The following is a 12,389-nucleotide window of genomic DNA, read 5'->3' on the forward strand; positions in this document are numbered from 1 at the left end:
TCTTGAGATCCTCCCAGTCACGTTGAAAAGAGATAAAGTGTTGTTCAACGACATTCTTTACTGAGGCTCTGTGATGACTTCTCTCCACCAAGGGACATGGCTCCTGGGCATTGAACATCCATGGTACAGAGGAGGAAACACGAAAGAGAGTGAGGTACGGGTGTGGCATTGGGAGGGGCGGTGGACATGTAGCTCTGTGTGTGTTATGGACAAAACAAGTGGAGGATGTAACTCCTCTTCCACAATGGTCCTGCCTGGCTGACCACCACCTTCCTCTATCCTTCTCTATCTTCCCAAGTGTCCCCCAACCCCACCCCACTCCTTTGTTCTGGAAACGCCGCCGTGCCCGCAACCCTTCCACGGGAACTCAGCCCACCCACAAGCACCATGATGGCATATAACAAGCACTCCCTTATGGCTGGCCAGCAGAGGTCCCCTGACCCACGGACTGGCCAGTGACTTCCGCTGGGGCCTAGAGGGGAGGGATTTGTTCTCCAAAAGTTCAGCTAAGAAATCCTGAGAAAGCAAAGTGAAGGTAGGAAGGTTCCAGAAAGGTCAGGTGGGAAAGAGGTCAGGTGGGAAGGAGGTCAGGCAGCCATAATGGGCCTTGAGGAAGTCAGGTCTTGAGTGAGAGAAGAATGAGCAGCCATGATGGAAGGAAGGCCAGGGAGGCAGTAGGGACAGATATGCCTTTGCCCAGCCCCAGGCCAGGCCCGGCCCGAATGCCGACTCTCAGTGGCCATGTGTCAGGAGGCAACAAGGTAGAAAACGTTGATGAAACACAGCCCAGAACCGAGGGTTCACTGGTGTTTGCCTGCTCTTCCTGAGAGAGCCTGGCTGGTTGTTCTGGACTCCACCTGTTCCCAGGAGTCCATGTCTGGGGTTCTGTCCCCGCAGCCGCTGTCTTTTGCACTTTGGGGATCCTTGCTTTCAAGAGTGACAGCTTCTAGGTGGGAGATGAACGTCAAGACGTCGCCATTGTCGGGGGAGGCCTGGTCACAGTCGTGAGAGAACTGGCTTCCGGGCTCTGCGCCTTCAGAGAAAGTGTCCCAGGAAGAGAAGATGTTGCCAAAGGGACACATGGGGTCTTTGCCTCAAATAACCAGAGCGATCCGGCTCACTGGGGACCCGTCTCTGAGGCCCCGTCCTGTCCCATCTGGACCAGGAGTTAGCTCCTGTCTTCCCCAGGCCCCCGTGGTTCTGTCCCCTGACTGTCTTCAGTGAGGCTTTTACGCTTGTTCCTGCTTAAAACCTGCCAGGGGCTCCCCAGAACGCTTAAAACAAGACCCAGATGCTTCTTCTGGGCTTCCTGGCTCCGAGAGACCCAGCCGCGGCTCGCGGAGCCCACGCCCTCCCGCTCCCCGGCACCTGCCGGACTCTGAACAGGGTTGCTGTCGCCTCCGCCCACGGGGCCTCCCCGGCTCTTTGCTTGGCTGGCTGCTTCCCCGTCAGGCCTCAGCTCAGAGGCCACCGCCTCCGGGAGCCTTCTCTGGTTGCCCCGCCAAGGCAGGTCCTCGCCCATCACGGCGCTGCCCACCCCTCCCTGGGTTTTATTGTTGCTGTTGTTGTAAGTGCTGGGCTTTCTTCCCAGGCTGGATTGCTTTGTGAGCTGCCTCTCTTCCTTGAGGGACTGTCTCTGACTTGCTCCTGGCTGTGCGTCCGGGTGCGGGAGCAAACTCAGGGCAAGGGCGCGGCCGGAATTGGGGGATGAATGGATGAACTTCTTCTTCCCGATACGGGAAAGACAGAGGAAGCTCTAAGGTGGCTACAGCATTATTTCTGGGGAGTCTCAGGGGTCTGAGTGACTGGAAGGGGGGTACGGACTAGAGGAGGGGCCCTGTTCCAGAAGGCTCCAAGGAGGGCCCGCTTCATGGGCATGTGGCCTGGACCCACGTTCAGAGGGACCCCGGGCTCAGTTCAAACTCTGTTCTGTTTTGAAATTCGGACGAAGCCGACTCAGGAGCCCCACTTTTCCCTATTGCACTGGACCCCCAAAGTCATGTCCCCAGTCCCATCAGGGTGCCACAGCAGCCAGCCGGACAGGCAGGCAGCTGAGCGCCCCCCGCGTCCCTGCTGACGGCCCATCCAGGAGCCTCCGCTCACAGAGACCCTGGAGAGGGTGTCGTGCTCCACAGCACTGACAGACCCGATTCATCATTTCCCCCAAAAGGAAAACCTGTCAGGCCTTCCACGTCTCAGGATGGGATCCTGCCCGTCACCTGAGTAAGAAGTTAGATGTTCCTCGGGCCAGTGAGGAAGGTGGGTAGGGGCGCAGAGTGAAAAAGGCCTTGTCAGTGCTACTGCTGAGCCCTTGCGGACGGACAACAGAGGGGGCATTAGCTGTTTTTCAAAAGCAGAGGACTGTGTTTCCTTCCCCCAAAAGAGGAGTCTTGGCTGGTCTTGCCTAAGACTGGGTGGGGGGCCCACGATCCCCACGGACCTTGTGTGCCCCCTTGGAGGCTTCTGGGAAGTGGGGAAGAGGGTGCCCTCTCTCTACTGATTTCTCTCGCTGTTAGAAGTTCAAGGACATGGCCATCAGGAGGGGAAGACACTCTCGGTGTCCAACACAGATGCCCACGGGCCCGCGGGAGCTGGTTGGTGGATGCTGGTGAGGTCTGGTCTAGGTTTTCCGACCCTGGGGGGCACCACATGACTCCTTCGTCCAAATCCCAGAGTCAGGAGCAGCCATCCACCTCCCGGTCCCCCCTTCACCCTGAAGGCAGAAGTCCCGTCATACCCTCTCCTGCTCAAAGCCTCTCTGTGGCTCCTGACAGCCTTGGGATAGATGCCAAAGTCCCCGCTGTGGCGTGCAGCCGTGCTCTGGCTTCTGCCGTCCTCGCAGTGTGCACGGGTCACACTCACACTCTGTTCATCCCCCATCCTGTTCGCCCCTGTTGCCCACACTTGTCCACCCACTGGAGGCACCCTCCCCCCACCGCTGCCACCTTGCTCCTTGCTGTGTCACCCACCAGGAGTCACCTGGCTCCACAACCAGAGGCAGGAGCTGTGGCTGGGTGACTAACTGCACCAGTGACATCCTGTTGGCGATGGAGACCCCTCCCCTGAGTCTCAGCCAGGCTCAGGTGACATTTCCCAGCCCCTCTTGAGGCCAAGGGCAGGCCCTTGGACTGAGGTCAGGAGCGTGGGTGTGCTTGGTCAAAGGGGGATGGCGGGCCCTCTGTAGCCTCTCTGCCCACAGATGAGTACAGAGCCCCCGGGATGGCCCAGCACCACAGCGGAAGAAACCGGGGTCTATGCCTCCCGGCAGCCTGGACAGGCCGCCCTTCCACGGGTGCTGAGCCTCCAGCAGGTGGCAGCCGCTCTGGTTAGACGGTCTCTTTGCTGCAACAAGTTAGCCTCTCCCTGAGCCAGCCTCACTCACTGTGGCTCCCCAGCGCCTGCCGTGAGGCCTAAAATAACGCCAATGGTACTGCTACCTTACGGTCCCTGGGGGCACGTGCAGGGCCAGGCACGGTGCCGAGGCTTTGCCTGCAGAGCTCCCCCAGTCCTCGCCACAACCAGGAGTCACAACAATTATCATCTTCCTGTCGCAGATGGGGAAACAGAGGCTCAGAGCTAAATGCTGGACTAGGTCACTTGGCTAAAAAGATTTGACCCCACACACGGACTTCAGGGCTGCTCTTTGCTATGACCCTGTATTGCCTTCCAGACTCCGGGAAATGGGAGATTCGAGAATGAGTGTTGATGGGTGGATGGATGGATGCATGCATGCATGGATGGACAGATGGACAGATGGACAGATGGATGGATGGATAGGTGGATGGATGGATGGACGGATGGACGGATGGATGGATGGACGGGTGGATGAGTAGATGGATGCGTGGGTGGATGGGTGGATGGATGAGAGAGAAAGAGACAAAGAACACAGGGCCCACCTTGCCCCACACTCACCTGCATCCTTGCCTGGCTGCCCCGGGTCCCTCCCGCCATCCTCAGGCCTTGCAACTTCTCCTGGACCATCTGTCTCTGAGCTGACCGTCATTCTGTTGCTGTTGCCGATGGCAGTGTCCTCAAGGAAGCACGAACTGATATGGACTCTCTGGGTCACCTCCCCCTCAGAGGAAGGTCCTGGTTTGGGCATTCGAATTTCGAACGAAGCTGCTGGGCCGTCAGTGGTAGCAGAGACTGTGGGTCAGCCAAAGACAGAGATGTCAGGAGGGCTGCAGGAGCCGCTGGAGGGTGGCCCCGAGCCCCGACCCCCAGCCTGGCTCTCAGGCTCTCCCTGGCCAACTCTCCTCCCTGAAGCCAGGCCAGGCTCGGTCCACAGCCCAGACCCTGCCCACCTCAGCACCTCTGCACACAGCCTGGGCTGCCGGCTCTCCCTGCCACCCAGGTCTGCCAGCATGGACGCCACCTCTTCCTGGGCCCTTCCCCTGGAATTCGACCAGCTCCCCTGCGCCTCTGCCCCACCCCCGGCTCCTGTCTCTGCTGCTGGCTTCCCCGCAGCTCTTAACACCATCTCCACCTGCCCCCACGTGTCCGCAGCCGGTCCCCAGCCCCTGCCACCCAGCTCCTTTCCCATCCAAACTTTGGAGAAGAGTTGCACACAGTCCCCTCCTCCTCCTCCTGGTGCTCAAATGTCCCCTCAGGTCACCACAGACCCCTGTTGCTCGACCCCCTGGAACTCCTCAAACTCACTGGCTTCTCCTTCTTGTAAATTCTGCTCCGGGCGTCCCTGGCCTCCCCCCTGTTGTTTGCCTTCAGCCTGTCTCTGGATTACCAGTGCTGGGGAGGACTTAGCCTGGGCTCTCTGGTCACCGTGGACAGCACTTAATAGGGCGCCAGGTTCTTAGATGGCTCCTGTCCACCCTTAGATGCCATCTCCTCCGACCCTGCTTCAGCTGGCCCGTGCCTGTTGTACAGATGAGGAAACAGGTTTCCCGAGAAGGGTGGCTGATAGGGAACGGGATCCCGAGTGCCAGCTAGAAAGCCCCACCTACTCTACTCTGTGAGACAGCCTCCAGGTGGAAGGAAAGGAATTTTCCATCATGCCTCTCTCCCTGCAAAGAATGGCTCAAGTTCTGCATAGCGAGGAGATGGATGGGGTGGGGTGGGGGCAGGATGGGTTACCTGGGGGGCTGCCCAAGGGGCTGCAGGTTGCAGGGCCCTTGGCCAGGGCATCGCTGACGTCCATCTTGTTGCCATGTCCCATCTGTACCCGTCTGAGCACAGACTTCTCTAAGTGGATGTCCTGGGGTCCCCAGGCTGCAGCCGGAGAACCCCGAGTTGAGGGATCAGCTGGCGCCACTGGAGGAGGGTGGAGGGGAGCCACGGAGCCTAGCAGGGGACACAGCAACATGACCTCAGACCCCCACCCTCTGCCACCCCCTCCCCCTACACACACAGAGTCCTGGCTGGACAGAGACAGGCCTCTGAATTCTTTGTAGGCTCTATCGGATTGGAGACGAGTGTTCCAGGCTATTGAGGGAGAGCAGCGGACCCAGGGGCACAGCTAGCGTGGGGCTCCCCAGGGGTGTCCCTGGGGTGCTCGAAACCCCAGTCAGTGAGCACAGCTCTGCTCCCTGGTGCTCTCAATCCTTTGAACCCACCAGGGCAAGTCTCCTTGGACTCCTTGGGGGGCTGGTGTACCTTTAACACCCCTCAACCAGGAGCATTCAGAGCCTTGAAGTTTTTCTCTTCTCAGTGTTTATCTTTACGGTAAACTTCCTGGTTTTAAACTTAAGGTCATGCTGTAAAAGTTAACTTTAAAATAAATTTGAGTAGAATAAAAAGGTAAGCCGTTTAACGACATTAAGTACATAATCAGACACGGGCATGGCCAAAATTGGGGAGGGCAGAGCCCAGAGGACGAAAGTCAGGGAGACACTGATCTAGATTCTGAAACAGAGTTCCTCATTTCACAGCTGGGGAAACTGAAACCCAGAGTCGGGGGTGGAGGGGGAAGGGCTCTCTGAGGTCACAGGGAGGATTCCAACGTTTGGGCTCATGTGGTCACTCGTGTCCCACGGCTGGTCTGATAGGGGGCCCTGTGCCCTCTCGCCCCAGTGCCTGGGGGAGAGTAGGCACTCCTTTGCGGGGCTGTAAGAAGGATCCCCGTTTCTAGGATGTTAAAATGTGTGTGTGTGGGGGGGAAGCTTGTCTCAGAACAAACGAAATACTACAATGACCCTTGTAACGTTCTACTGAGGGAAAGTGAACATTGAGTTGTTTCTCATGGGAAAATATCAGGTCCCATTGAAACCAAGACAAAAGGTATCGGAATGAAAGGAAAGCAGGAGAGGTTTGATCCAGGCACGAAGAAAGACTTCCTCGTTCTCAGGAAGGCCACAAAGGACGACCTTGGAGATCTGCGAGCTGCTCTTTCTCCTCCGAGCTTGAATGTCCCCCTCTCTGCTCCCACCCAGACGGAGCAGATGCCCCTATGTACAGGCAACAGGTGTCTCTCCGAGGACTCACCATGCTCCCCAGAGGCGGTCGTTCTCACGATGACATTCCCATGCCCGATCTGGATGTCTTCAGAGTTGTCAATGGAAATGAGGTTATTTGGTCCATGCTGACGGATCAGGTTGATGGGATTTTTCTGGTAAATAATTGTAGTGGCCGGTTTTCTTCCTCCCAAATCTGCAAAATCATATTCCACTCAAGCCCTTTGCACCTCTCTGGGGGTCGGGGTTCCAAATACCAGACAGCAGCCACCAAATCTCCTGCGGAGCTCGTTAAATCACAGACTCCCAGGTGTCACCCTGAGGACGCTGGGTCAGGAGCTCCAAGGGGGCCCCCGGAGCCGGCGTGTTTAACAAGCCCCCCGGGTGTCCCAGGCGGTCACCCTACCTGTGTGTCCTCTGCCACCTGCAGGAGGATCCTGGGAGCCTCACTGCCCCCCTCATCTTCTGTCCCTGTCCCTGGGAGGCACCCCCTGACCACCAAGCTCCAGGACCCATCTCCCTTGAGCCACAGCTGCAGGGGACTGTCCATGGGCTGTTTCTGGCCACTGGATAAGCTCTGTTTGGCTCGCATGGCATTTTTAAGAATTGGGATTTTTCTCCAGTGTTTAAAACCTGGCCGCTGTCATGTTGTCATGCCTGCAATGCTGAGCCCCTCCCCGCCCCCCGGGGCGCGTGACCTCGTGCATCATCCCAAGGGCCACGTGAGCACCTGCCTGGGGCCCTGCCAGCTCCACACACAGGGCCACCTCCCACCTTTGTGGGCCCTCAGCTCTTGTGCCTTGCTGGGTCCCTGCTTCCATAAAAATATTCGAAATGACCGTTGATGACAGTGTTGGGATAAAGGCAAAAGTAATCCAGGCCGGAGTCCTGATTAACTCCTCATTATTAGTTTAAGACTCATCTTTTCTTCTGATTTTAAGAGAAATTAGAACACTGTCGTGGACGCCTAATGCTAGGGCCCGTACCTGCTGGCCCTGAGGGAGAAGTCACCCGGGCCCCCTCTCCGTGGGTGTCTGAGCCCAGCCTTCTCTTCCAGCAACTTCAAAACTCCAAGTTGGGCAAAGTGCTAACAGAAAACTGTTAGCAAACTCAGGCTGAGCCCCGCATCCCAGGGCTGACATAGTTAGCAGTGGGACACCTCCCCTCCTGGCCCCTTGCCTTCTGCCACTACAGCCTCAGGCCACTCCTCCAGGAAGCCCTTCTTGGTTACTCCCACCAGCACATCCACCCTCCTGGTACCCTCTTCTAGTGACCCATCAGCAAGACCACCGCAAGCTTCTGTGAGGGTCTGACAAGGAACTCGGAGCGGGCAAAGTGCTGGGCGGGGCACACACAGACATTGGATGTTATGGTTTCTCTTCTAGCCCCCCCCCATGCAGGTGTGGGCAGCGGGTAAGGACCTACCTGGTTGATAAATTGCCCATGTACTTGACTTCTCATCCAAGTCCAGAAGGTGCTTCCTCCTCATAGCGTACAAGTCTGGGTTGACTTCTTTTGCTGTCTTCCTTCCCAGCTTCTGGGAGATGGTCAGGGCCTTACAGGGCCCATGGGCTTTCAGAATCCTGTAGATGTCTTCCTCTGAGAGGCAGGGCGGTGGGTGGTGAAGGAGGACCCCGGAGTTGGAATCTCCTCCACTGCCGGCTAGCTGTGTAAACTTGGGCCGCCCCAGACCCCCGTGCCCAGGTTCCCCATCTGAAATGCGTGGGACGTAAGAACAGTGCAGCACAGAGGCTGATTGAGGGAGTGGGGTGGACACACATGGCTCCGAACAGTGCCGGGCCCAAGGCAGGTGCAGCCACTGATCAGGGAGACTTCTCAGCCATTTAGCTTCTCCCACTGTGCAGACCGAGTCCTGCCTCTGGACATGTCGTGGGAACCTCTTGGTGGGCGGGGCCAGAGGACCATCTCAAGTGGCCAAAAGGGAAAGCGGGATGCTTACGCTGTTTTGTGAGCTGCAGGCCGGGTTCCTCCGGAATTGCAACTGCGTCTCGCTGGGGCCTCTCCGCTGGAGGAAGAAGGAGGCGTCTGGGGCATGAGGGGTGGCAGAGGGGACAGGGACTCCACTGGACAAAGGCGGGCTGCTCCACAGTGGCCCAGGCGCCTGGGTGATCGGGACTCAGAGTGGAGAGTTAAACAGACCTGCCTTCAAACCTGCCCTGTCGCTCTCCATCCCCCCGGCTTCGCTGCTAACTCAGGCCCTGGGCCAAGAGGAGGAGTGCCATCCACCCACGTCCAGGCTGTGGGAGCACCTGACGAGTGCCCGCTCTGCCGGTCTCTGGTCTCTGCCCTGCAGAATTACAAAGGAGGACGAGCGCGAAGCCTAGTCTCTCCTATTACTATCACTACCGCTGCAGCTGTCAACAGTGTTACTGCTGACGCTTTGCTGAGCGCCTGCTGTGTGCCCGGGCCCTCTGCATCTCACCCTTGTGCAACCCTGGGTGGCGGATCTACAAGGCACGGCCAGGGGATGCCACACACCCTTGAGAGGCGAGCCCACATTCGAGCCCAGGCCCGGACCCTGCTTGTCCACGGCCAGGACTGCTCGTGCTGTACCCCCCCCCCCCTCCCGGGGGGCAGGTTACCCTGGCTGGGCTGGGCCGGCTCTGCGGGCACCACTTCTCCAGTCCCGCCCTGACCCAGGCCCCACACCGCCTGGCCTTCCAGGGAGACTTTGGACTCCTTCCTCATCCGGTAGAGGACTTGGTTGAGTTTCTTCTTGGGCACTTGGCATTCCTTTGCCAACTGGAGAGACTTCACGGGGGAGCCAGCATCCCTCAGCACCTGCAGGATCCTCTGCTCAAGGTCTGGGAGAAGGAGAGAGGGGCAGAGAGGGAACTGAGTCTCCCCCGGATCGAGCCTGGACGGGAAGCTCAGGGGCAGGGGAGGTGGCCCCGCGTGAAGGATCCAGGGCAGAGGGAGGGGCAGCGACCCGAGCAGACATTCACTAACAACACCACTGTCCGGGGAGGGACACATCCGCTGGTCAGAAGTGACCTTGGCCAGACAGCCCGGTGACCAGGGGAGGCTCCCCAGCCTTCTGAGCGATCTCTGCCTGGTGTGAGCGCTTGCAGGCGAGAGGGCCACGCTCTGCCCGCAGACACCCTCAGAGCAGAGGGGAGTAGAGGATGGCAGGGTGGGATAGATTGAGGGCAGGAGAGCAGGAAGTAGGGGGGAGGCAAAGTGCCTGCCTGGGAGGCCCGCTGTCCCCACCTCCCCGTGACATCTGCCCCTCCTCCTGGGCTCACCATCCAGTCAGTGGTGCACCCAAGCCAGAAAGCTAAAGACACACAGAAACGGACCTTTCTCCCTGATGGAGAGTCCTGGAAACCTTGTTCCTGGGGCTCTTGAACCTCCTCTCCCCTCTGTGCCTCCACCTTCCTGTTCTTCATCACCAACTCCCGGACGACAGCAATTCCACCGACTGCAGTCGGGATCCCTCCCGCCCACCCTCCGCTAGGCAGCCAGAGCTTCCCTCCAAGTGCCAGCCTGCCGCGCTCTTCCAGCCCACTCACCCCAGGGCCTTTGCACACTCAGTTGCCTCTGTCAGGAACGCTCTCCCCCTTCTCCACCCGCCCGACATCTACTCAACTTCCAGGTCTCACTCAAACACCATCTCTTTTGGGGAGCCGGACTAGGTGCCCCAAGTGATTGGGGTGCTGTGTGTCTGGGTGAGGGGATCCCCTGCAGAATGTCTCCAAGGACCCCCTGGTGTGATTGCCGGGTCAACCGTGGCATCTTTGGTGTCTAGCGCAGTGCTGGGCACACAGTAGATGTTCAGGAAACAGCCTTTGCATGAGCGGGTGTCTGAGTGGATCTGCCCACCTCAGGGACAGGTGTCTGCCCAGATGGCCCAGGGCAGGGCGTGGGCAGCTCCTCCCGGGTCTCTATTCCCCGCCTGAGGTTAATGACCCTAAGCAGAATCCCAGAGACTCAACCCTAAGCAGAATCCCAGAGACTCAACCCTAAGCAGAATCCCAGAGGCTCGAGGAGGAGCTCTCTGAACGGCCCCTGTTCATCTCAGACAGGCTCCCACAAACCCAAGCCAGCGGCTCTTTGGGGAGCCGAGAACAGAGCACACACAGTGCCTGGGAACCTGGAGGGAGCTCTGTGGGTGGCAGCCGGTCTCTTGCCAGGAAATGTCTGCCCCCAAGAACCCCAAGGGAAATGCAAGGCAGGGTCCTTCCGGGAAAGATCTGGGGCCCCTTGGCAGGGCAGTAGCCCGATCCTTTGCCTTCTGGGTTTTACCCTAGTGGGGGAAGGGGTAACCCATTGGCTGGCTCTACAGCTGGGCTCCGAGGCTCGCCCCGAGATCAGGACATGTTCATCCTTGCTGGGCGCAGGTGAGGTGCAATTCAAATGCCTGGGGGCCCCCACCCCTTCACCCACCGAGGTCTACCTCCAGCAGCAGCCGGGGATCCCCGTCCAATCAACGGCAAGCCTGGCTTTGCCTTGTCTTGAAAAGAGTTTTGGTTCTTGAAAAGCCTGCCCCTGGGCGAGCCTCTCCCCCTCCCTCCTCCTCCACCCCCCTGACCCCAAAGGAGCCGAGGGGTCGTGGGGTCGGAGATCAGAGTGAGGGCCGAGCCCATAGGGCTGGCTGGCCTCCTGGGCTGAGTCTTCAGGCTGGCGCGTCTGTAAATGCGAGGCTGTAAAACGGATGAGGTGTAAGTGACTGGTTGGAAAGGAACACCCAGGAGGGAGAAGTTAAATTCAGCCACTGAGTAACAAATACCTGCCTGTACCCCTTGGGAAGTACCACAGAACCCCGGGGAACCAGCCCGGGCCCTGGGCGCTCCCTGCTGGCACCCTCCCCAGTCCCCCACTTGTCCTCTTTTCTGTTCTCTGACAGCAGGTTTCCGTGGTTTGAGCCTCCGCTCTGCCATCCATGTGGTCTCTCTATGCCTCACTTTTCCCATCTGTGAACTGGGGATAAGAGCAGCTACCGCAAAGATTGTAGTGAGGAGTAAATCAGCTAATGATAACAAATCAAAAGAAACAAAAACAAAACCACCCTCCGCCCACAGCCCACAGCCCGCAAGCTCTCTAGAATACACCGCCATTGCTCAGCACACGGCTCGCTTTTCTTGGGTTTTCTTCCAGGAGTGAGGTGTTATCTGCGGTACCGGGAGAAACACAGGCATGCATGTCCGCCTCTTCTCAAAGCAACTTCTGTTGTTTCTTAAAATGAGTGTGAGGACAGGTGTGCAGACCCAGGTGTCAGCCCTGTGGCCCCGGGTTCCCCTTGCAGGGCCTCAGTGACCTCATCTTAAAAATGCAGACAGCGTGGCGATTGCCCCGAGGGCTCCTGAAAGGCATGCGGAGGGTGTCGCATGGTGCCCCGGGCAGAGCCGGCCTTCCCAACCAGACCCTGGGGTCCCTTCGACTCCTGCGGCCACGGTGCTTTGGGATCCTTGTCGGCTATCATTGCTGTCATCTAGCCAAGGAAAGGGCCAGAAAGAAAGGTGCAAATCTCCCCTGGGCGAGCCCACTATTCCTTAGAAGGAAGAAAGTACCTCTTTCATCAGGGTCCCCAGGGGCCTGGGCCATCCTGGCTGCGGAGGCTGGGAGCCTGGAGACGTGGGGGCCGCGGTCGGCGTCTGCCCCGGGGCTTGGAGAGGACAGGCTCAGGGTGTCTTTGTGCAGCTGGACTTGGTGCTCCCGCAGCTGCGAAGGGACGCGTCAACCGAGTGGGTGTTTGCTGTTCACACTCCAGAAACAAGCCTAGTCAGCCTGACCTGACCAGCTTTCTGGGGAAAAAGAAAACGAAACTCCTGTGTGTGGCCTCAGAAAAAAAATTGAAAACAGGAGTGATGAGTGAGGGCCTCTGACTCCATGTTGGTAGGAGGAAGCTGAGCTTGGCAAGACCAGACCATACTCTGGAACCACCCGGCTTCCCCGACTTTCTAGGCGCCGCCGCTGCCCACTCTGATCCCCACACATAGGCTGAGGGCCCCGGGGTTGGCT

General features: G+C 58.6%; 1 protein-coding gene across 3 annotated transcripts; it reads right to left on the reverse strand.

Moving 5' to 3' along the window:
- Positions 1 to 38: 38 nt before the first annotated feature.
- On the reverse strand, positions 39 to 12,172 carry ZBP1 (Z-DNA binding protein 1). Of its 3 annotated transcripts, none has more exons than XM_040638507.1 (8): positions 11,939 to 12,172; positions 9,011 to 9,232; positions 8,368 to 8,529; positions 7,833 to 8,006; positions 6,439 to 6,603; positions 5,092 to 5,298; positions 3,913 to 4,146; positions 39 to 1,033 (listed from the first exon to the last, which is right to left on the reverse strand). In XM_040638507.1, the coding sequence occupies exons 1-8, from the start codon at positions 11,970 to 11,972 to the stop codon at positions 801 to 803; spliced, it is 1,431 nt and encodes a 476-aa protein (XP_040494441.1). In that variant the 5' UTR covers positions 11,973 to 12,172; the 3' UTR covers positions 39 to 800. The 3 variants fall into 3 exon arrangements, with proteins under 3 accessions (XP_040494441.1, XP_040494439.1, XP_040494440.1); XM_040638505.1 differs by lacking the exon at positions 11,939 to 12,172 and adding an exon at positions 10,825 to 11,492; XM_040638506.1 differs by lacking the exon at positions 11,939 to 12,172 and adding an exon at positions 10,825 to 11,418 and having other exon boundaries at positions 8,368 to 8,433.
- Positions 12,173 to 12,389: the final 217 nt, after the last annotated feature.

The sequence above is a fragment of the Ursus maritimus genome, unplaced genomic scaffold, assembly GCF_017311325.1.
Source record: "Ursus maritimus isolate PB19 unplaced genomic scaffold, ASM1731132v1 scaffold_22, whole genome shotgun sequence".
In the NCBI taxonomy this organism is placed as follows: domain Eukaryota; kingdom Metazoa; phylum Chordata; class Mammalia; order Carnivora; family Ursidae; genus Ursus; species Ursus maritimus.

Coding starts and splice junctions, on each gene's coding strand:
- ZBP1 (XM_040638505.1), bottom strand. CDS start 11,485: ATGGCGGTGTATTCTAGAGAGCTTGCGGGCTGTGGGCTGTGGGCGGAG. Junction 8,530..9,010: donor GCCGGCCCAGCCCAGCCAGG/GTAACCTGCCCC, acceptor CCGATCACCCAG/GCGCCTGGGCCACTGTGGAG. Junction 8,007..8,367: donor CCTGCAGCTCACAAAACAGC/GTAAGCATCCCG, acceptor CCTGCCTCTCAG/AGGAAGACATCTACAGGATT.